The sequence below is a fragment of the Chanodichthys erythropterus genome, chromosome 8, assembly GCF_024489055.1.
Source record: "Chanodichthys erythropterus isolate Z2021 chromosome 8, ASM2448905v1, whole genome shotgun sequence".
In the NCBI taxonomy this organism is placed as follows: domain Eukaryota; kingdom Metazoa; phylum Chordata; class Actinopteri; order Cypriniformes; family Xenocyprididae; genus Chanodichthys; species Chanodichthys erythropterus.
In genome coordinates this window covers 3,256,523-3,278,978 of record NC_090228.1, presented here as the reverse complement: position 1 = coordinate 3,278,978, position 22,456 = coordinate 3,256,523, and the positions used below count along the sequence as shown (strand labels likewise).

Here is a 22,456-nt window from a genome sequence, read left to right as displayed (position 1 = left end):
TCCAGAGATTCTGCACTCTTTCAGAAGATGCATAATAGCGCCCCCTACCGTATATAACAGTGAAAACATGGATTGCCTGAAAATTCCATCAATGGCGGGGAAGCGTTGTGTCATAAATGACAGAAAATGTCCATCAATGGCAGGGAAAGAGTTACAGGGAAAGCAAAAACAGTGATAGTGCAAAGATTCTGCATTTTTGCAATGACATTTGTAAGTGTCCAAATACAAGATGAAGACCTGGGCTGCTCACCAAAAGGATGTAGAAAGGTTGATACTATCACTGTGATCAAAGCACTTTAATTCAACATGAAACGGCATTTGCAACCCATTTCACAATATGACATATTTCTGGTTGAAACAAAACAATCAATGACAAAAAAAATTTAGGGCGGGACTTGATTTTATCTATAAGGAATTGATTGCATTATGAAACATGCCTGTTTCACACACTTCAACAGATTATAACATCATTGTACTGTTACTTTTATTGCATTAATGATAACTGGTTTTAATTACTGAGCTTACTATTGGCAAAACTTTAGAAAGGCGTCATTATGTACAACGGTAGCCAAAGATCAGGGCTGGACTTAACCAATAAGCAAGGTAAATGGCCACTTAGGGCCCCGGGGAATCAGGGGACCCCATCTGATATATATTTGGTAAATGCTCTGGAGAGCATCAAAGGTTTCTGTTTACAATGTTTTTTTGCAGCATGGAACAATGTAGCCAATCACAGACATATCTGTGAATATTGGCAATACACCCCATTGACTTCCATACTATGGAAGTCCAAAGTAATGGGGTCCATCAGCTGTTTGGTTACTGATATTCTTCTTTTGCGTTCAGCAGATTTTGTTAAGGGATTTCTTTACAGTGTAGTTTAGCTTTGAACGTCTGCCTTAAAGGGTTGGTTCACTTCAGAATTAAAATTTCCTGACAATTTACTCCCCCATATCTTCCGAGATGTCTTTTCAGTTGAAAAGAAATTAAGGATTTTGGGGAAAACATTCCAGGATTTTTTCCAGGTCTTATCTAGCGAAACAATGTCATTTTCTAAAAAATGCTCATCTTGCACTGTTCTGCGATGCGACACACATTACGTAATCATGTTGGAAAGGTCACACGTGACGTAGGCGAAAGTACCGATCCAGTGTTTACAAAACAAACATGCAAAGACTAAGTCAAACAGCCTTTACAAAAAAGGTGAAATAACAATGTCGGACAATTATGAAGTTGGAGAAGAAAATGAGATGGAGTCCTTCCGCCTACGTGACGCGTGACCTTTCCAACATGATTAAGTAATGCACATTGCAGAGTTAATGCAAGATGAGCATTTGTGGTCAAAAAGTATATAATTTTATTTTATTTTTTTTAGAAAATGGCCGATAGTTTCGCTAAACAAGACCCTTATTCCTCTGGGATCGTGTAGAGCCCTTTGAAGCTGCACTGAAACTGGACCTCCAACCCATTGGTAACCTTTGAAGTCCACTATATGGAGAAAAATCCTGGAATGTTTTCCTCAAAAACCTTAATTTCTTTTCGACTGAATAAAGAAAGACATAAACATCTTGAATGACATGAGGGTGAGTAAATTAACAGGAAAATGTAATTCTGAAGTGAATTAATCCTTTAAGTTGTTCATGTAACAACATGTAAGAGCTTATTTTCTGCAATATTTTAAAAGGCAATGGAAAATCCTATTGGGTTTTTATTGAGGGAACCAGGGTGAAGCTAACTTACGGGTTGACCTACAAAAGCACTGTACTTCATCACTGCATATGCCTATGTGATGTCAGCCCAAAGGAAAGTCGTGACTGAATAAGGACTGAAGTGTGCTGTACGTTAGTTTGATGATCTAAATGACACAGATGGCAGTGTTCATTGCATCTGGGTCAGAATGGAGGCGTTCATTACCTGCTGGAAGGGCCATCGTGAGGTGTTTTGATGCTGGCACTGCGGTCTCGTCTGACCGGCCCGGGTTCGAGGGTGGGCAGGCCCGTGGCTGAGGTGGTGGTGGTCCACGTGGAAGAAATCCGTCTCAAAAGCCCCGGAGGCAAACTTCGCCTCAAACGCTGTTATTCAAAGAGGACATACATCAAGTTTAGACTAAAACAGTGCTGACAGTGGAGCAAAACACTAAGAGTCACAAATTCTCTGTGAAGGTCAGTTTTGAAGCTCGTCAAAAGTCACATCACCAATTACAATCAATTAACACTGACCCAGACAGAATAAAGCCACATGTGTATGACAACCCAAAGGCCAAATTAACACTTTTTGGCAGTGCAGTTGTTTAACAAAGAGCTTGTTTAGATTAAAGTTGGACTGCATTTTACGTAAATGTTGTAAATCTTAGCGAGTGTGTGTATTTAGAGAATGAGTCTGTGTGTTAAGCCAAACATCTGAGGGCGGCAGATGACAGCGGTCCATCAGGGAATACTGAGCCCTTCCCCCAACTGGGAAAATGGGAACAGAACAGATGGAAGACCCTGGAGAAATGCATCATCGCTCTGCTACTTGACATCACAAGCTGTGAACCAATCAAAAAGATTTGGCGATATGTAATGTGTATGCGGTATAAAGTTGACTAGACATATGCGCTTAAAGGGACAGTTCACCCAAAAATGAACATTCTGGCTTCACAGAAGGAAGAAATATACACAGGATTAAAACTACATGTGCGACGCAGGGTTATTATACACAGGGTTATTATATTTTTCTTCTGTCAAATCAACTTAATTAATGTGGTTCAGATAACATAATATTTTGAGTTTCTGTTGATTAAATCAATTGGCTTCATTGTATTAACTCAAATTTTTCATTTCAATTTTTTTAAGTTAAACTAACAATTCTTTTTTACAGTGTAGATAACTAAAACTAAAACCATAAAAAAAAAATTTTGTTACTTAAAATAAAATAAGGGTGCTTATAGCAGTTTCTGGTTCAACGCATATTTGACTGAATTAAACAAATATTTCTACTTGCCATTGTATTGCGTTTACTACAGTTGAGCGCGAGTGGATTCGGTAATCTGAGCTAGTGTGATTGAGTGGAGGCGGGGACTAATTTGCATATTCATGGTTCTGCGTATACAGCAAGGGTGTTGAGTTACATTCAAGCTATTTTAAAGCACGAAAGCATTATTTTCACAGGAAAAATGTCTCTTTTTAAACTTTAGTTAGTGTGTAATGTTGCTGTTTGAGCATAAACAACATCTGCAAAGTTACGACGAGATATTTACGAAAGATATTTTCTTTTTGCTGTTGAAGGACTACAACAAATGGCTGGTAGGGACTACATGAGCTTCTTCCCTGATTAGTGACATCACTAACTCTAAAATGTACATAAACCCCGCCCCCAAGAACACGCAACAAAGGGGGTGAGGCCATGTTGGGCTGCTTTAGAGAAGAGGAAGAGTTGTTGTAGTAGAGTGTTTTACGTCATTTTACGCCGGACTGCTTCACAAACGAGGATCAATTCAACACAAAAGATGAACATGACGGCACATGCTAGTTGATGAGTTGAATCAACTCCACAGCAACTACATAAATTTATCCACTAACCATTCAGAAATGTCTAAAAGTTGTAACTTCTTCCTGAGTCTCTCCATCAGTGTCGACTCCGGTTTGAACAATGTAAGGCTGAACACCGTTACTGACAATCCTCATTTTGGCTGTGTGAGATTCTCCAGCTTTGTTGTTGTTGAGCTGTTAAAGCTCCACCCACTTCTGGAAAGTGGGAAGCTCATTTGCATTTAAAGGGACACACACAAAAATGGCGTGTTTTTGCTCACACCCAATTAGGGGCAAATTTGACAAGCTATAATAAATGATCTGTGGGGGATTTTGAGCTGAAACTTCACAGACACATTCTGGAGACACCAGAGACTTATATTACATCTTGTGAAAAGGGCATTATAGGTCCACTTTAAAGGAATACAATTATTGACTGCAGGGGGACTTAAGTATGTTTTTGACTGTATAAAATTGTACAAAGGTGTACAAAAAGTTTCAGAACTGCATTACCCCGAGAGCCGGGGCAGGGAAGAAACTCTTGACAGCAGCATGAATATTTCAGATGCCATGAGTAGAGAACCAGAGGGCATATCCGTACGCCCCCAACCCCAATCCTACTACCGCCCCCAGTGCTGTGTGCTTATGAGTACATGCCCTGGGCATTCTGGGATACCACCACCTTCCTATTACAGACAGATGGGGGTGAGCGCCAGGGTCAGAAGTCACAGATCACGTGTGTATTTTTAGCTCATTCAACAATCTATAGCCACAAACATGAAAGCATCTCTGTGATACGAGCGTCTGATATTAATTCAGCTGGAACGGCTGTCAGCTGAAGTTGGGAGGAACATGTTTGAGCGGATGTAGCAGGCCTCATGTCTGAGAAGGTGCTCGGGATGCGCGTCTCCTCTCCTTCCGCGGCGTCTCTCTCTCACACAGACAGACTGTCAGTGTTGCACAGGTTCAACGCTTGGGCGTCTGTGAGCCGAGTCTCGTCCGATCTCGTCTGATCTCCTCCAGCTGGAGTGACAGCGCGGAGATACAGTCTACACTAACCTATACGAGGGAATCTCACAAAATCTGTCAAGAACGTGTCTGGATATTAAATTACATTTGGTTAAAAATATGGAGCTATAGTAGTGGCAGTACAGTATATTTGTTTTTAATGTTTGATTAAACCATCAAAATATGAGGAAAAATAAAACACTAAACTTGGTTAAAGTATTTGTATGATAAAATTATTTGGCAAAAAAAAGGGCAAACTACAGCTACAGGTTTTTTTTTTTACTATGCAAAAAAATGCATAGAAAAACAAAAAGCTCACTGGAAAAAGCATACACTGACTACAGCATAATCAGTTATTAATATTTTGTTAGTTATCTTTTGTTTTTGCATGTGTTCATGATTTCTTTATATGAGAGCCTGGCAATTATGTCGACACAGTTTGGCATGTGTCATTGCGTTACTATCACAAACAAAACAATTGAATCCAAGTGCTGTATTTTAGGATTATTAAGATGCATGATGCTATTACTTTCTTAAAAGTTAAGGACATTTACCCTCCAAATTCTTTATCATATTGCAAAATTATCACAGTTTAAAAACGGTATTGTCTCTACTGGAATGCAATATAAATAATTATATATATATATATATTATTATTTTTTTTTTTTTAAGAAAGCAATTATACAGCATGATTTTTTGTGCTGCCTTTAAATAATTAATATATTATTATTATAACAATACTGCAAAAAAAAAAAAAAAAAAGATTTCATTAGTGTTTTTGTCTTGTTTTTCTTTACAAATACCTAAACATTCCTAAATTAAGACATATTTACTTAAGAGGCAATGTAAGATACCAAGTCTAAAAACCTACCATAATTAAGTGAATTATGCTTAAAACAGGAAATAATACCTGCCAGTGGGGTCAGAAAAACAAGTTTATACTTCATACCCTATTGGCAGATATTTTTTCTTGTTTAAAGTCATTTAATTCTGATACATTTTTCAGTTAATAATCCTAAAATACAGTAGGCTTGTAGTCAATTGCTTTATTTGTGATAGTAATGCAATAAAACATGCATTAACAACAAAACAACAGAGGGCCTAACACAGATCCTTGAGGCATTCCACAATTTACTGACATTATCTTAGATCTTTCCCCGTTTAAATAGACAAAATGGTGACGGTCTGATAGGTACTTTTATGAAACTTTTATGAAACTAACAGCATAGTGCATCTTAATAATCTTAAAATACAGTAGCGCTTGTAGTCAATTGTTTTATAACTGTATCATCAGCATAACAGTGGAAACTACTTCCATGTTTTCTTGTAATATTACCAAGTGGCAGCATATATATTGAAAACAACAGAGAGCCTAACACAGATCCCTGAGGCACTCCATAATTTACTGACGTTATCTTAGATTTTTCTCAGTTTAAATAAACAAAATGGTGACCGTCAGATAGGTGCGATATATATAAACAACCTTAATGCCTGACAGTAATATATCAATATATCATTATAAAGGCTGAAAAACATCAAGATACATGCATATATATATCTCATCCCTATTAAAAACTAACAAAACCTGCAGGGAATAGTCCAGGCCCTGAGTGTGCAGTGAACCGGTCAGTTCAACAACTTTCTTTTCCTATTAGTTCTTGAATAGATTAGCATTTTAAACATCTGGGACAAAGGTATGCACTCGCTTGAAATCTTAAAGTTGGAAAATACTGTAGGAATCAGCCTTTAAATCTTAATGGTACTTTCTACGGTGGGGAGCTCATGCATGTATAATGCGTTAAAGGTTCGCAGTTTCTGACCTACAGTTGCGTGTTTACCGGACATCCAATCAGCAGTGCTGCAGTATCCAGAAATGTAACACCTTAGGAAAAGTGTTTTTCTTTTTCAAGTCAAAATATACAGGGAAAAGTGATTTGGGATTTATGTGAAAAAGCCCCGTTTCCTGTCAAGGCCAAAGCTAATGCCCCGCTGCCAAACTGGACACCCAGACAGGCCACAAGTATTTCCTCCGAAAGGGAACGAGGAGCGTGACCTTCTATGAATCCTGTCACCATCAGTGGAACCGAAATCGTTCCTCGCGTTTCATGCCGATATTTCTGCTGTTGACACAGCTGCAGCGCTGACAGATAAAACGCGGCTTAAAGAACCAGACTCGCTCGTGTTTTTCTTCATACTGCCAAAATATCACATTATATATGCTGTGGAAAAATAATAGAGGCTGAATTCTGCTCACTATCAGAGCGTAGTGCCGTGTGACCTACATATGGACCAGGTGTAATGAATGGGCGTTAATAAACATCTCCTAATGTTGTTTGCTGAGCACTGCAGCATGGGAAAAGAGCTGGAGAGCTGTGCACCGATGGATAGTGACTTTTGCCTCACCTACTCTTTAAGTGCCGGCATGCATTTTTAACTGCAGTGCTGGTGAAACATTAAAAGGCTTCTGTGAGAATGTGCGTCATTGTCCGCTACATTAGAGACCTGCCATGCTGGCGTGAATGAGGAAGGAACGTGTGTGTGTGTGTGTGTGTGTGTGTGTGATGAAAAACACAGAGCATTGGCCGTGGCAGTAAACCATTAAACACAATGGATTCTTTTTCTTTTTGTCTGAAAGTCTTCACTGGTTCCACCAAGATAACGCCAGCTATTCATGAATTACGCTGCAGCAACGCTAGGAAATAATGTAAAAACATAGCTGCAGAAAAACCATTCGTTTTCACAAACGGAAGCCTCATCGACCCTTCGCTAAGCCTCGCTCCCCGCTGGAAGAGCTTTACAGAACGTCCCGTAGGTGATTTGTGAACGGCATGATTTTCAGTGAAATGGGCTCATAAAGTGATATTACTCTTACTTTGTCTGCAATTAACTGTGGCATGTCAGCATTATATATGCGATTTATCTTTAAAGAAATGTGTAGATTACACAGTAATGTCACTGTAAGCTGAAGAGTCAAAAAAGAGAACAGAAACACTTCTGATGTTTACGAACACATTCACTATAGTTATAGTTATCATTTCTAGGAGTCTTATCAATACAGAAATTAATTGGCATTGAGCAAATATAGATGCTGTACTTTTTGCATAATTATATTCCATTTAAAACTATCCAGACACACAGACTATATATTTCAATTATGGAATGTCTGATAATAACACAGAAGTAAATACAGTATTACATAAATTTTCTCCATAGAGAAAGCATTCTCAAACATGATTATTTTGCAATAATCTCAAAATATATATATTTTTACCATATATTGTACCATTATTTATGATTCAGTTACATCATTTGAAATGATTCATGGGATATAGTTCATAAACAAAATAACTACAGAACCTTGCACCAGTGTCTTTTTTCAAATGCATATTTGCTTTTTTGCATCAAATCAATATAAAAATTGGTAGAAGAAAAGTTGGTAGATTTGGTTCATGGCTACAATTCTTTCTAGAGGATTTTTTAAAGTTGGCACGAAATGAAAATTCACGTTATTCAATCTATTTTTTTAAATGCATGTTATAAAGCTTATTGTGAAAAATTTGTGCAAATGTTTCATTTTTTTTTATTTCAAACTTGTAATGTTTAATCAATGCAGGGTATCTTTAGGGTTTTTAAAATCATATTTAAGGCTTTTTAATACCTCCACAAAAAAAATTAATACCTTATGGGTGGAGTAAAGCAAAAACATCTAAACAGTAGAATGACCATAAAATAATATTTTAAACAGATCAAATAATCACAACATTATATATATACAGTAGTCAACATCTGAAGTGGATCAAAACCTTTAATCAAAGTGGTCCAAAACCTTCTTTTAAGGACAACTTAGTTCTTAGGACAACTTTGATTAACTTTTTATCCACTTCAAATGTATAATATATATATATATATATATATATATATATATATATATATATATATATATATATACAGTATATATAAAAGCCTTCCTCTTTGTCTTTAATTGTTTAAGCCGTGTGGACAAACTTGCAGAAGAGTCAGTGTTGTTCCACTCAATGTTGATGGCTTAGTAGCTGAAAAATGTCTCCCAGTTCATTTGAGTTTAATGTGAGATCAAATATTCAATATAGGGTTCAAATCTGGACTCTGACCAGGCCAAAACATGAGCCTGATGGACTTGTTCTCAAGCCACTTCATTCCTCTTTAGATAACAACTTTTCATTTGTGGGAAGAAAGCCATTCTGCAATATTCTCCTGTAGTCCAAAGCATTAAATGACTTTTCACAGTAAAGCAGCTCAATACCAGCAGCTTAAAAGCTCTTCTTCCTCCATGCTTCTCTGTGCTAGAGATGCATTTATTATTATATTTCTCTGCAGATTTTTGAAGATGCCACTCTGGAGCATCACCATGCAACTCATGTTTCACTGATTCATCACTCCACACACAGCTTCCCATATTCTGCCAAAAACTTCATTCTGATTTTTATGCTTTTCTAAGACAGCAGTGGCTTTTTAAGTGGTTTAATTTGTTTAAGTTTTGCTAATTTCCTGACCAATCATTTGTGGTTAAGACAATTAAAAGCTTAGTGTTTAGCCTTTTTTTTTTTTTTTTACCAGGATGATATACAGTCCTAATTGTTTTGATTTTTAAAATGCAAATTAGCTTCTTTTCAATCCACCAGGTGAATGAAGGATGCAAATTCACTCTCTGACAGTAGATGGCGTTTATGGAACAGCAGAAATATAGTTTGCAGGTACGATATAAACACCATTAGGTAACTATGTCATAATTAACAGAAGATCAAAGCAATCGCTTGACATAATTTAAGACCTCTTGAAATGACAATTAATACTTTATGTGACTTTTTACAGCCTTAAGTTTGAATTTAAGACTTTTTAAGGACCCACAGAAACCATGTCAATATCAAAACTGGATCATTTAGTTCACGTAAACCCCGCCCCTCCACTTTTGAGTGCCACGCCCACATCTCAAAACCCAATCGACAATCAAAGTCCCCGCCCCACATTTTTCTTTTACATTCGGATGTTTGGCACAATACGAAAGAAAAGATCTGTCATTACTTCCATTTCATCACGACTTAAAAGTCTAATAATGAACAATATGTTCTTACAGCATTGTTAATGTTAGTTAATAAAAATGTTCATATTCATGATAGTTCATAGTGCATTAACTTTACAGTCTTAAAATCTTAAAAGTGTAGTAGTAAATGTAGTGATTAAGATTAATAAACACTGTAGAAGTGTTTTTTATTGTTAGTTCATGTTGTAGTTAATTTATGTTAACAAAGTGTTACCAAAAAAGGAATGGAGATTGAAAAAAGTGGGCGGGGCTGCAACAGCTGCAAAGGTCAGATTGGTTGGTTGGTTTTTAAGGCGGGGCTTAGCGAAGGGTCAAATCCTGGTTCCTGAGAGGATGTGGCCTTACCTTGGGGATGGCCAACCTCTCTCCTTTCTCCGGCACATCCTCCGAGTCGGAGCAGGCGTGTCCGTCGCTGAAGGCCAGCAGGGGGCTCATGCGCGGCCGGTGGTGTAGCGGCTGGATGGTGAGCTGGGTGCTGAGCAGGTTGCTGACGGCCCGCAGGGTGCTGCAGGTGTTGGGAGGGAGGGAGGGGTCAGCCAGCAAATCTGAGATCAGTCCGTGGGCCTCGCCCATCACCGCGATGTCCACCGTCACGCTGGTGCCCGAAGACTGGACGAGAGGAGAGAGAGAGAGAGATGGGAAGTTGGTGTAAGGGAGAGACAGAGTTAAACGCACAGGTAGCGGGAGAGAAAGAGACAAAGGGGGGAGAGAGAAAAAGCAACGTTAGCTCATCTGCACCTCGGCGGTGACGCGATGCAGGGCTGACGTAAGGGCACACTGACGCACGCGGAGAATGACGCCGCACTGCTACACACGGGGGAACGAGAGACACACAGAGAAAGAGAGAGATTTCCAGGGCAAGAGAGAAGGAGGTCATGAGAAGTACAGGAGAAACCAGGCAAAAGACAGAAAGAGGACATGAGAAGAGCATGAAGAGCATTTCTATCTTACACATATTTAATACTCATTTAATATTTAAATGATTTAAATATTTTCACCAAATGCAAGTTGCAAGAATCTTAGCAAACACCACTAACAAGATGTACTATTATTGAATTGTCTTTTTTTTCATTTTCATAAATAATTTGTGAAAATATTAGTTTAATGCTTGAATGTTTCTCATATTCTCCATTGTTGCAGCTCCTCTCTTCTCAGTCTGTCAGTAATGCTTCTTGTCTCTATGAAGCCCCTCCTTCTGAAAAGCACCGTGTGCTCTGATTGGTTGGCTGGAGCAGTGTGTTGTGATTGGTCAACCGCTTCCAGTGTGTTTGGGAAATGTCCCGCCCCCTTACCATAACCGTGAGTTTTAACACACTACTAACTCAACCAGGCCCCGCCCCTTTATTCTGCATATGCACTTGGGCGGGAATTATTTAAATGAGGAATATTGTGACTTGTTCGTTCCCGGAAGGAGACTTAAGACTACAATGGAGGCGTTGGAGAAGGAGAAGTACAGGAGAAACCAGGCAAAAGACAGAAAGAGGACAAGAGAAGCACATAGTCTTTCCTCACTAACACTCAAAAATGGCCAACCAGTATTCACACACACACACACACACACACACACACACACACACACACACACACACACACACACACACACACACACACACACACACACACACACACACACACACACACACACACACACACACACACACACACACACACACACACACACACACACACACAATCAGGACAGAGAGAGAGAGAGACATCAAAAGCAGATGAAGGAATGACACATACAGAGAATAACTAATGGAGGAGGGAGAAACTGACTTGCATTAGGCCGGATGGCTGCATGTATTTGGCCGTGGACGTTCATTGTTCAAGAAAGAGAGAAAGAGAGAGAAAGAGAGAGAGAGATCTTGAAAACTCAGAGCATCTTCATGACAGGCAGCATCTGCTGTAGCGTATGTTCAGTACTCACAGATCGTGCCTCATTTCAAAGTCCCAATAAACCCTTGATGCTCTTTAAAGCTCAAGTGTGTCATTTCTACACCCCTAAAGTCATCAGACGTCTTGCAAAAATTTGAATTATATTTATTTTAAGAAATTATTTTAAGCAGCTGGACACAAAACAACAACACATTCAGAAGCCTCACTCTATCAGTCTGTATTTTAACCATCATGAGCAAAGATGCTATGTACACATAAAATGGTTCATTCAGAAATAATCATGTGATCTCATTACCACGAATACATTAACATACAACCATCCACATTTACATATTAATGACTATTGAATTGTCAGCATAGTGTCCTTCCTTAATGAACGACAGTGTGAAGCATGGTTCTTGAAATAAATAAGTCTATCTATCTATCTATCTATCTATCTATCTATCTATCTATCTATCTATCTATCTATCTATCTATCTATCTATCTATCTATCTATCTATCTATCTATCTATCTATCTATCTATCTATCTATCTATCTATCTATCTATCTATCTATCTATCGTTCCATCCATCCATCCATCCGTCTGTAGTTCTTTCTATCTATCTGCAACATTGTTTTACATCTATCATCTGCAACAAAATTTAAATAATATTTTATATATAACAAGCAAATAATACTGATTGAGTATAATACCAGGTTCCCACTCTTTCATGAACACCAGATTCAAGGACTTTTTAAAGCACCGTTTATTTTATATCAAGCACCTATCAAATTCACATCATGAAAGACCTCTTACAATTCTTAACATTTTAATCCTCCTATTGCATTTGCATCCATTTTTAACCCGGAAGAGGTACAGAATCATTTGTACATTCATTTTAGAAATAAATTAAAACCATTTGCAGCTTTCTTATCCCTGTTAATAATTATTTCATACTAGTTTTGGTTTTCATTTTTTATGAATCATTACTTAAGTTAAAAACATTATAATATAGAGAGAATATTATAAAAATACATTTTGCAAAAAAAAAAAAAAAGAAAAAAGTATTATATGGATCGTAATTGTGGCTTAAAGTCAGAATATATACAGTATATTATAGATATAAGCTTGCAATTCTGAGAAAAGAAAGTCAGAATTGAGAGATATAAATGAGCACTTCTGAGAAAAAAATCTGAATTACAATTTATATATCACAATTCTGACATTATAAGACACAATTGTGGCTTTATAATCATGCAATTCTGACTTATTAAAAGGGTAGTTCACTCAAAAATTAAAATTATTTGTCTTTTATTCACCTTGTTTGAATTTCATTGTTCTGCTGAGCACAAAGAAAGATATTTGGAAAAATGTCAATAACCAAAAAGATTGCGCCTCCTATTGACTACCATAGTAATTATTTTTCCTACTATGGTAGTCAATGGGGGGTCTGTTTGGCTCCAAAACAATATTCCAAAACAAATATACTAGGACTAAGAGGGGCATGTTATAATTTTCACAAAATTTATTTCAAATTTAATTCAAGTACATTTACAAGGACCAATATTTGTTTTCAAGTACTTTCAAGGCGAGTGGGAACCCTGATAATAATTTAAAATGATTTAATACATTTAAATTTTTTCAGCGTATGAACAATTGCAAGCATCTTAGCAAAAACCACTAACAACAATGAACTAGTATTTTTTTTTACATTTCATAATACATTTGCGAAACTATTATTTTAAGAAGATAATCTGATCTGTCAACATCAGCATCTTCTGTGAAACCTCATAAACTCACGCATGAAACAAAGAGGAAACAGACACATGACACAGACAGCCGGGTCAACCATGAAGTGATGTGTGTGTGTGTTTACATTTTTTCCCTCCATCAAAAACTCATTCTGCCAGCCCATGTGCCGCTGACAGCACCGCGCACGTGAGGCTGACGGATGAGCTGTTTCCATGGCAACAAGTCCGCGTCAGCAGGTCGGTTTGTACACAGTGTCTGTTTGCGTATAAAACACACACATGTATTAAGTGCTCGGTCTCATCTTACTGTATCGGATTTTCTCAGTAATGCGCTCCTCACAGTGAGGTCACAGGAAACTACCCTCGGTGAATAATGCAAAATCCCTCACTTGGATTACATAAAAGAAACATTAGGTAGAGCTGCCTTAAAACAGATCATGAGGGCAAGATAATACTAATAATTCAAACCTGGGCACACACCAAAAAAGGACAATTTCTGTTGCCACATCAAAGAAAATGAATATTCTTGCATTTCCAATCTTAAACTCATGTGGCCATTTTTGGCTTTTAGCTTCGGCAAAATTACACAGCAGTCCGTCGTGACCAAATTTGGTGCGTTCAGATTGGCACATTACCATACTACCTGTACTATTCCTGGACAGAAACCATAACCAAAGACCAGAAAATCTAGTTATGTTTATAATTCTATACAAACACATAACAGCATGAGGAAAACACTGCACTGGCAGACAGACATGCTCACACACATAACAGCTGCATTCATAATGCGATTAACGCAGTACTGCGATTAAGTGCGAGAATTTTGTGATTATGTTATTATGATTATGCTCATAATTAGAGCAACCATAATGAGAGTAAAATACTCTCTGTATACATTTTAATGACAAAAAATGCATGTGTTTCTGCTATAGCAAGATGATGCATTATGCAAATGCGTGGGATTAAAAAAACACAGAATATCGACATTTCAGGAGAAATTTAGCATTTTAGAATTCAGCAAAAGAGTGGCAACAAACAGTTGTATTGCATTTAAATGAATGTGCATTTAAAACAAAATGTTCTTTTCACCATGCAAGCGTCTCACAGAGACTGACGTGTGGCAGCGTCGACTCGTAGCTCACGCTCACTAAACAAGCCTGGAGTGAGGAGCGCTAATTAGCCACTGCGCTCAGGGCGAAGTAAGAGCACAAACTCAAACACACTGAAGCATTCTGGAACTCCTCTGACATCCATCACTCAGGCTACAACGAGAACATGTGGAGGATGCACGCACAACGTTACGCTACATATCTCAGAGTTAGCCACTGTTAGATGCCAAAAGACTGTGTGAGAGGCGGATGACACTTGGAACGAGAGCTTCGGCAAAACGTTTGGGTTGTAAAACTGCAGTATGTAAACAGAAACTGTTCGCCAATGTGCATATTTGGGAAAAGAATGGCTGCTGGGTTCAGTTTTAACTGTCGGAAACAGGATGGCTCATGGCTTTATCAGCCGTGAAGAGTTGGCACAGGTCAAGAATTATGACTGTGGTGAACTATTAATGAGTGCTGCATGTGGATGAAAAGAAGAGCGCTGTGACCTCACGATCTCTCCTCTCCCCTCCCGCAACAGCGGGTCACGACCTCACGACCCACAGCAGGGGGCGTGACAGCGACCCTTTGTGGAAAAAAAGCAGACCTTTCTCAGATTCATTATATGTCGTTTATGTGTAGGTGAATCTGGCAAAAACATGTCAACGTCACATTCTACCCCAAATAAAAACATTTTTAAAATAAATTTGACTGTAATATGGTATATATATATAAAATCAAGTTTATATACTGTAAATATTTAAATAATGTACATGTAGATAATTAAAATAGAAATAATTAATATGCGTAAATGTGCTCACATTTTCATGATAATATGACTAATTATATAATAATATAGTCATATGATATTTACATCTAATTATATACACGTATACATTTGAAATACAAATGAAACACTAATAACACAATAATATATAAGTATTAGATACAGTACATTTTTAATACATGTTTTATAGTAAACATGTATTATATGTATAGTATATAATATATAGACTGTATATAATATTTACATAATCATATATTTCCATCTTATTATATATATTTAAATTGGAAAAAAAAATACATTATATTTAATATTAACACAATAATATATAAATATTATATTCAGCACATTTATATATATATATATATATATATATATATATATATATATATATATATATATATATATATATATATATATATATGCCTAAATATGCTTACATTTTTCATGATAATATTACTAATATATTAATATATAGTCATACAACATCTAATTATATATTTTAAATTGGAAATAAATATAAAATACATTATATTTAATATTAATACAATAATATATAAATATTGTATACAGTACATATAATATATAGATAGTAAACCTGTATTATATGTACTGTATATTATATATATATTGTATAAAATATTAACATAATCGTATATTTACATCTAATTATATATATTTAAATTAAAAATAAAAAAACATTATATTTAATAATAAATAAATAATTATATAAATATGATATACAGTACATATAATATATAGATAGTAAACCTGTATTATATATATATATATATATATATATATATATATATATTGTATAAAATATTTACATAATCATATACTTACATCTAATTATATATATTTAAATTGGAAATAAAAATAAAATGCATTATATTTAATAATAAATAAATAATTATATAATATTATAAAAAATCTAAATATTATATACACATATAATACATATGTACAATAAAAGCAATATTTATATCAAATAATATACATATAAATATATAAAAACACACATATAACACACCTTACTGCACTACAGTCATATTTACATGTGTAAAATATTTTAATGTTAATGTGAACAGGACAACAAAAACAGAAAAAGTAGTCCTCTTTTTCTTTTTTTAATATTTCAGTATTTTATGGTGGGGTGAAATGTGACCTGTGCATGTTCCTGACAGACTTCGAGAAGTGTTTGGAGACAGAAACACTTCCTCTCTTCTCTCTGCATTACTCCGGTCTTCCACTAGGGTCACACGCGGACTGCCAGGAAGTGTAAGAGGCCGATTAAATATAGAACGCAGGGAAAGCGAGGTTAAGCGGCCTGAGACAACATCGCTCCTTGCGTAGGAGTCTTTCAGCTCCTTCCTTTCATTACATTTTTCCCTCTCCCACTCCTCCTGTCTCAATCCGTTATCAAAACAGAGTCCGGCGTGAGGAACATCAAGAGACGTGAGTCAGCGACGAGCTTGTCAAACAAGCCTTCTCCAAGATGATGCTCAGTGCAAACAATGGGCCATAAAACCAAACTCTGGCTCTCTTAAACTTTAGCACATGTGTGTTTGTGTGTTTTATCACGAACTAAAACAAGAGAGGTGTTTATGGGAAAGTTGCTCAAGCACTTTCGCTTTGAGGGCGGCTGACAGAACCCAGAGAGCCCGGCCTTAAAAAGCACACATTATCTTGCTCTTCAGCGCAACCTTTACGACATCCTGTGATAGCGAAATCTGCCCATTACCTGACTGAAATGGACTCTCTCCACGGCTAATGTCCTCGGATTAGTGCGATTGTGTCTGTGTGCTTATGTGTGTGTGCATAGGTGATATCAACAACAGATCCAGGGAACAAAATGAGGGTTGCTGGTGGAAACAGTATCGATCCGTCCTGGTCATTGTGAACAGCGGTACACACAGTGGTTCAGGACAGCCGGGAGGGAAAAGTCCTCTAATAGCGTCTCATTGATCACAGTGAACTAGGGCTTATACACTAGACAACTCTTTAGCACAGCACAGAGAGATGCTGAGTCATGTTATTCTACGTGCATATGCATTCAAAACACGGCGTCCGATGGGATGTGAATGTGCTTTAGCATAAAAGCGAGAGCGAGGGCTTTGATTCGTGCGCAGGCACGTGTTTCTAGACTCGGCTCACGCACACGAGACCACATCACGCGCAGATGGTAAAGCTCCGTCCACGGGCATAACAGGTGCAGCGAGGCATGAAAGAGGAAGAACCCTTTACACCAGCTGAGATGTTTCCTTAACTCTTCACCGCGACTGTCCCGTCAAGATACAATAGCACGAACAAACTCTTTGTGTAGTTTGCTCAATAAACACAATCACAAAAAATGTATTGAGTATATATCACAAAACCTGTAAAGAACATGTAAGGGTCCTATATCACCCAAAAATGTTTGCATTGTGACATGAGTATTAAACATGTTTCACCCTCAAAATTACTCATTACTGTAATGCAAAAAACATTTTTATAATATAGTTTGTATATTTTAATAGTCAATAACAGGTAGTAACTAGCCCAGTCCCTCAAAAACTACATTTTAGGGCCATTTTCCTTCTTGCATTTGCACCATCAGTAGGAACTCTGATGTGACGTAAGCTGGCTGACAGTGACGTCATTTAAAGGGGACCTATAATGCCACTTTTCACAAGATGTAATATAAGTCCCCAGAATGTGTCTGTGAAGTTTCAGCTCAAAATCCCCCACAGATCATTTATTACAGCTTGTCAAATTTGCCCCTATTTGGGTGTGAGGCAAAAACACGCCATTTTTGTGTGTCCCTTTAAATGCAAATGAGCTGCCCACTTTCCAGAAGAGGGTGGAGCTTTAACAGCTCAACAACAACAAAGCTGGAGAATCTCACACAGCCAAAATGAGGATTGTCAGTAACGGTGTTCAGCCTTACATTGTTCAAACCGGTGTCGGACACTGATGGAGAGACTCAGGAAGAAGTTACAACTTTTAGACGTTTCTGAATGGTTAGTGGATACATTTATGTAGTTGCTGTGGAGTTGATTCATCTCATCCACTAGCATGTGCCGTCATGTTCATCTTTTGTGTTGAATTGATCCTCGTTTGTGAAGCAGTCCAGCGTAAAATGACGTAAAACACTCTTCTACAACAACTCTTCCTCTTCTCTAAAGCAGCCCAACATGGCCACGCCCCCTTTGTTGTGTGTTCTTGGGGGTGGGGTTTATGTAAATTTTAGGGTTTGTGATGTCACCAACCCAGGAAGAAGCTCGTTGTAGTCCCTACCAGCCGTTTGTTTTTAAAACTTCCAGCCACATTTTTAAAACTTCAGACTTAGTATCAAACAGCAGTAGACCCTAATCTGAAGCAGAAGCTCATTTCTTCCCTCAAAAGGCGTTACTGTAACTAAAATGATTCCCAGTTCCTGCATGTGCTGCGAACATGCCAAAAAGTGGTTATACTTCTGCTAATAGTTATAGGAACTACAAAAATATTCCTCCAGTGCGAAAGCTCCTAATGATATTATATAATTTGAACTATTTATACATCATGGTAGCATTTCTGTACTCAATTTATTGATTAATTATCTGCTGTGCAGTAAAAAAAAAAAAAAAACTTTGGGGTTTTACTATGCTTAAATGTATTGAAATAAATGACACAAATTATACGTACACTACTGTACACTACCGTAAGTCTCTTCTGCTCACACTCTAAAAAATGCTGGGTTAAAAACAACCCAAGTTGGGTTGAAAATGGACAAACCCAGCGATTGGGTTGTTTTAACCCAACTGTTGGGTTAAATGTTTGCCCAACCTGCTGGGTAGTTTTATTTAACCCAACTATTGTTTGAAAATGACTATATGGCTGACTTAAAATGAATCTAAAATGAAATTAAAATGTTCATTTATTAAACATATTATTATAATTTTGGGTTCATTTTAAGTAAGCAATAATGTAATTTTTAAACAATAGTTGAGTTAAGTAAAACTACCCAGCAGGTTGGGCAAATATTTAACCCAACTGCTGGGTTAAAACAACCCAATTGCTGGGTTTGTCCATTTTCAACCCAACTTGGGTTGTGTTTAACCCAGCATTTTTTAGAGTGCACCAAGGCTGCATTTATTTGATCAAAAATACAGTAAAAACTGTAAAATTGTGAAATATTATTACAATTTTAAATAACAGTTTTCTATGTGAATATATGGTAAAGTGTAATTTATTCCTGTGATCAAAGCTGAATTTTCAGCATCATTACTCGTCTTCAGTGTCACATGATCCTTCAGAAATCATTCTAATATGCTGATTTGCTGCTCAAGAAACATTTATGATTATTATCATCAATGTTGAAAACGGTGATTTAAGGATTCTTTGCTGAATAGAAACTTTTCTAGGATTATAAATGACTTTACTGTCCCTTTTGATTAATTTAATGCATCCTTGCTGAATAAAAGTACTAATTTCTTTTTAAAAAGTCTTTCTGACCCCAAACTTTTGAATGGTGGCGTACATGAATATAGATAAATATATAATGAGGTATACAAGACACATGCACAAATACACATACATACAGGCCTTGTACATACAACCCAGATCTTTACCCTCTAACTGCAGATCTCTGCACCTCCTCCTGAACGTAATGATATTACAGTCTTGGCCGGTGGAATGTATTCATGTTTTTGCATGGAAATGAGTTTTTAAGCATGAGAAATGACACAAAACAAGCGTGACAAACTGTGGTAGCACTTCAGCACCACACAGACTGTGTATCGCCATTGCTCTCGCCCCTTGACAGCAGTTTTAACAGCCAACGTGTCACAACGGCATCATAAAAATTACAGCACGACTAAATTGTGAATGAACTGAGCTGCCTGAGGTCCTCACAGCACAAGAATGTTAATGGCTGCTTGTGGAAAGAGCACTTCTTACTTTACTACACAATACTGAACTGGCGGGAGGAGTCTGTGTCACAATGCTTCGACACTTTCACCCATGAGCAAGAGCCAAGTGTTTTTAAACCTCTGTTTGGTGCATAGACTACCATAACTAGACTGTAAACCATGACAATATTGTGCACTGTTGAAAAATGAGGTGGTTTTTATAGGGGGTTACTTAAGATTCTTGGTGTGGTGTCCCACAAATTCCAAGAGCTCAACTCTCGTTCTGTGACGTCTGACTGCGGTGATGTTGGATGCAGACATCTTTATTCTTGACTCAGTGTTGCCAAAGGTAATGATCTGAATCCAATGAGCTTCCAGCTTTGAACAAAAATATTGTATTTGATCTTGTTCCATTTTTTCTTCTCTCCGCTGAAAACATCGTTTTTGTCATTGTAATACACACGACACGGGCCGTTGTGTGAGATGAGTTGGCTGGGAAGGTGATCGAGATGAAGATAAATCTGTAAGTGGACTAGTGATTTACACAACCTCTGAGCTTCCCTGACACACCACAAATCTCCTTCTCCACAAAGACACACGGCGTGATTCACAGAAAATACTGTATGACTGTAAAATATATTCATCTGACGCCTTCGAAAACAAAGAGACCCAGAGGATCCCTTTGGATTATGAGTGACGTCTGAGCAGTGTTGTTATCATTTAATAAAACCTTAAAATGAACATTTTCATGTCAGGAAATAAATAAAATAAAATAAAATAAAATAAAATAAAATAAAATAAAATAAAATAAAATAAAATAAAATAAAATAAAATAAAATAAAATAAAATAAAATAAAATAAAATAAAATAAAATAAAATAAAATAAAATAAAATAAAATAAAATAAAATAAAATAAAATAAATAAAAATGAAATAAAATAAATATAAAAAACCTGAACTTTTTAATTTCAGCTATTACATTTTCATTAAATTAAGTTGAATATTTAAAATAACAAAGTAAATAAACTAAAACTAAAAACTCTATAGACAAACAAAAAAACCAAAACTAATAAAAAAGACAACAAAATTTAAAACTTAAAAACTATAAAGAAAATTAATAAAATAAAATAAAATAAAATTACTAAAACTTTAAAATGAAAATGAAAATAGACAATATAAAAAATAAAATTATATATAAAATTAATAAAATAAATTAAATAGTATATCAATGATACAAATAAAATAGAAAAAAAAAATAGAAAAGTACACTAGTCAAAAGTTTGGACACATCTACCTATTTTTATTATGCATATCTTCCATATTTTAGAATAAAAGTATCACAACTTTGAAATATCACAAATTGAAATATTGGAATTATGCAGTGACCAAAAGAGTTAAACAAAACACTATAAAAAACAACAACAACAACAACAACTAAACACTTTCATTAAATGTTTAGTTGTGCTAAGAAACACATGTAGGCACAATGTATTTTTGTAAAAAAAATACAAAAAATAAAAATAAAATTATATACACCAAATTTCAAGCATCTATGCAAAACCCTACCCTAAAATCCAGAGAAACATTTCAGCCAAAGGTATCCAAACTTTTCACTGTGTACAGATGAATATTAGCAGTAATAAAAGAATACAGTGTATCTCCCACCTGGAGGCCATGATAAGGGCAGAGCGGACCGTGTCTGGTGGTGGCCCGCCTCTTCCTCATGATGCCAGTGTTGGGGAAAATCAGGGATCAGTCCGTCTGGCTGCTTCTCAGTGTCTTTAGTGGCCGTTGTGAGTGTGAAGCACACACCTGACACATGCAGTCTCAGCTGCGCTGCTGCCCCGGGCCGCGAGAGTGAGACACGGCACACAGGTGCTCCACACGGCACAGGAAGCATTTATATTGAAAATAGCCTGTTGCTAAGTGACAGCCGGGCAAAGAGCGTTACCTCAGGGCTCACACAATAAATAGTTGTTTGGGCTAAATTGGTCAACAAAAATGCCTTCCCACTCCTTTACACTTTTTTACGACACAGCGAGATTTGATAGTTTTTCTGCACTCACTCTGAGGGGACGTTCACACTCACAGGGAATTTGCAGCGGCAAGTCAACTGGAAGTTTCCAGGAACATGAGTGAATACGCAATGGGAACAAGTGCAGTGCTGTATGTGATAAAGCTGAGACATTTCATGTTTATGCAAATAAGACGGGATGTAATGTTATGGCTACCAATGGGACGCAACATTGCTAAAATGCCACAAGACATGAAACTGGACGAAAATATCATATTTCACAACAAACATCATATATATATATATATATATATATATATATATATATATATATATATATATATATATATATATATATATATATATATATATATATATATATATATATATACCAAGTTCTTTTGTGAGAAAGTTTGTTCATGCAAATGAGCAGTGATGTAATGTTGCAAATACTAATGAGTGTGAAGG

General features: G+C 36.5%; 1 protein-coding gene across 5 annotated transcripts in view; it reads right to left on the bottom strand.

Moving 5' to 3' along the window:
- Positions 1–22,456, bottom strand: part of pde3a (phosphodiesterase 3A, cGMP-inhibited) — a 125,053-nt gene that overhangs the window by 35,787 nt on the left and 66,810 nt on the right. For all 5 annotated transcript variants that reach the window (XM_067391455.1, XM_067391454.1, XM_067391451.1 and 2 more), the window contains 2 exons: positions 9,943–10,206; positions 1,915–2,072 (listed from right to left, as the gene is read on the bottom strand). In XM_067391455.1, coding sequence (XP_067247556.1) covers positions 1,915–2,072; positions 9,943–10,206 — 422 coding nt within the window. The remainder of the gene's footprint in view (positions 1–1,914; positions 2,073–9,942; positions 10,207–22,456) is intronic.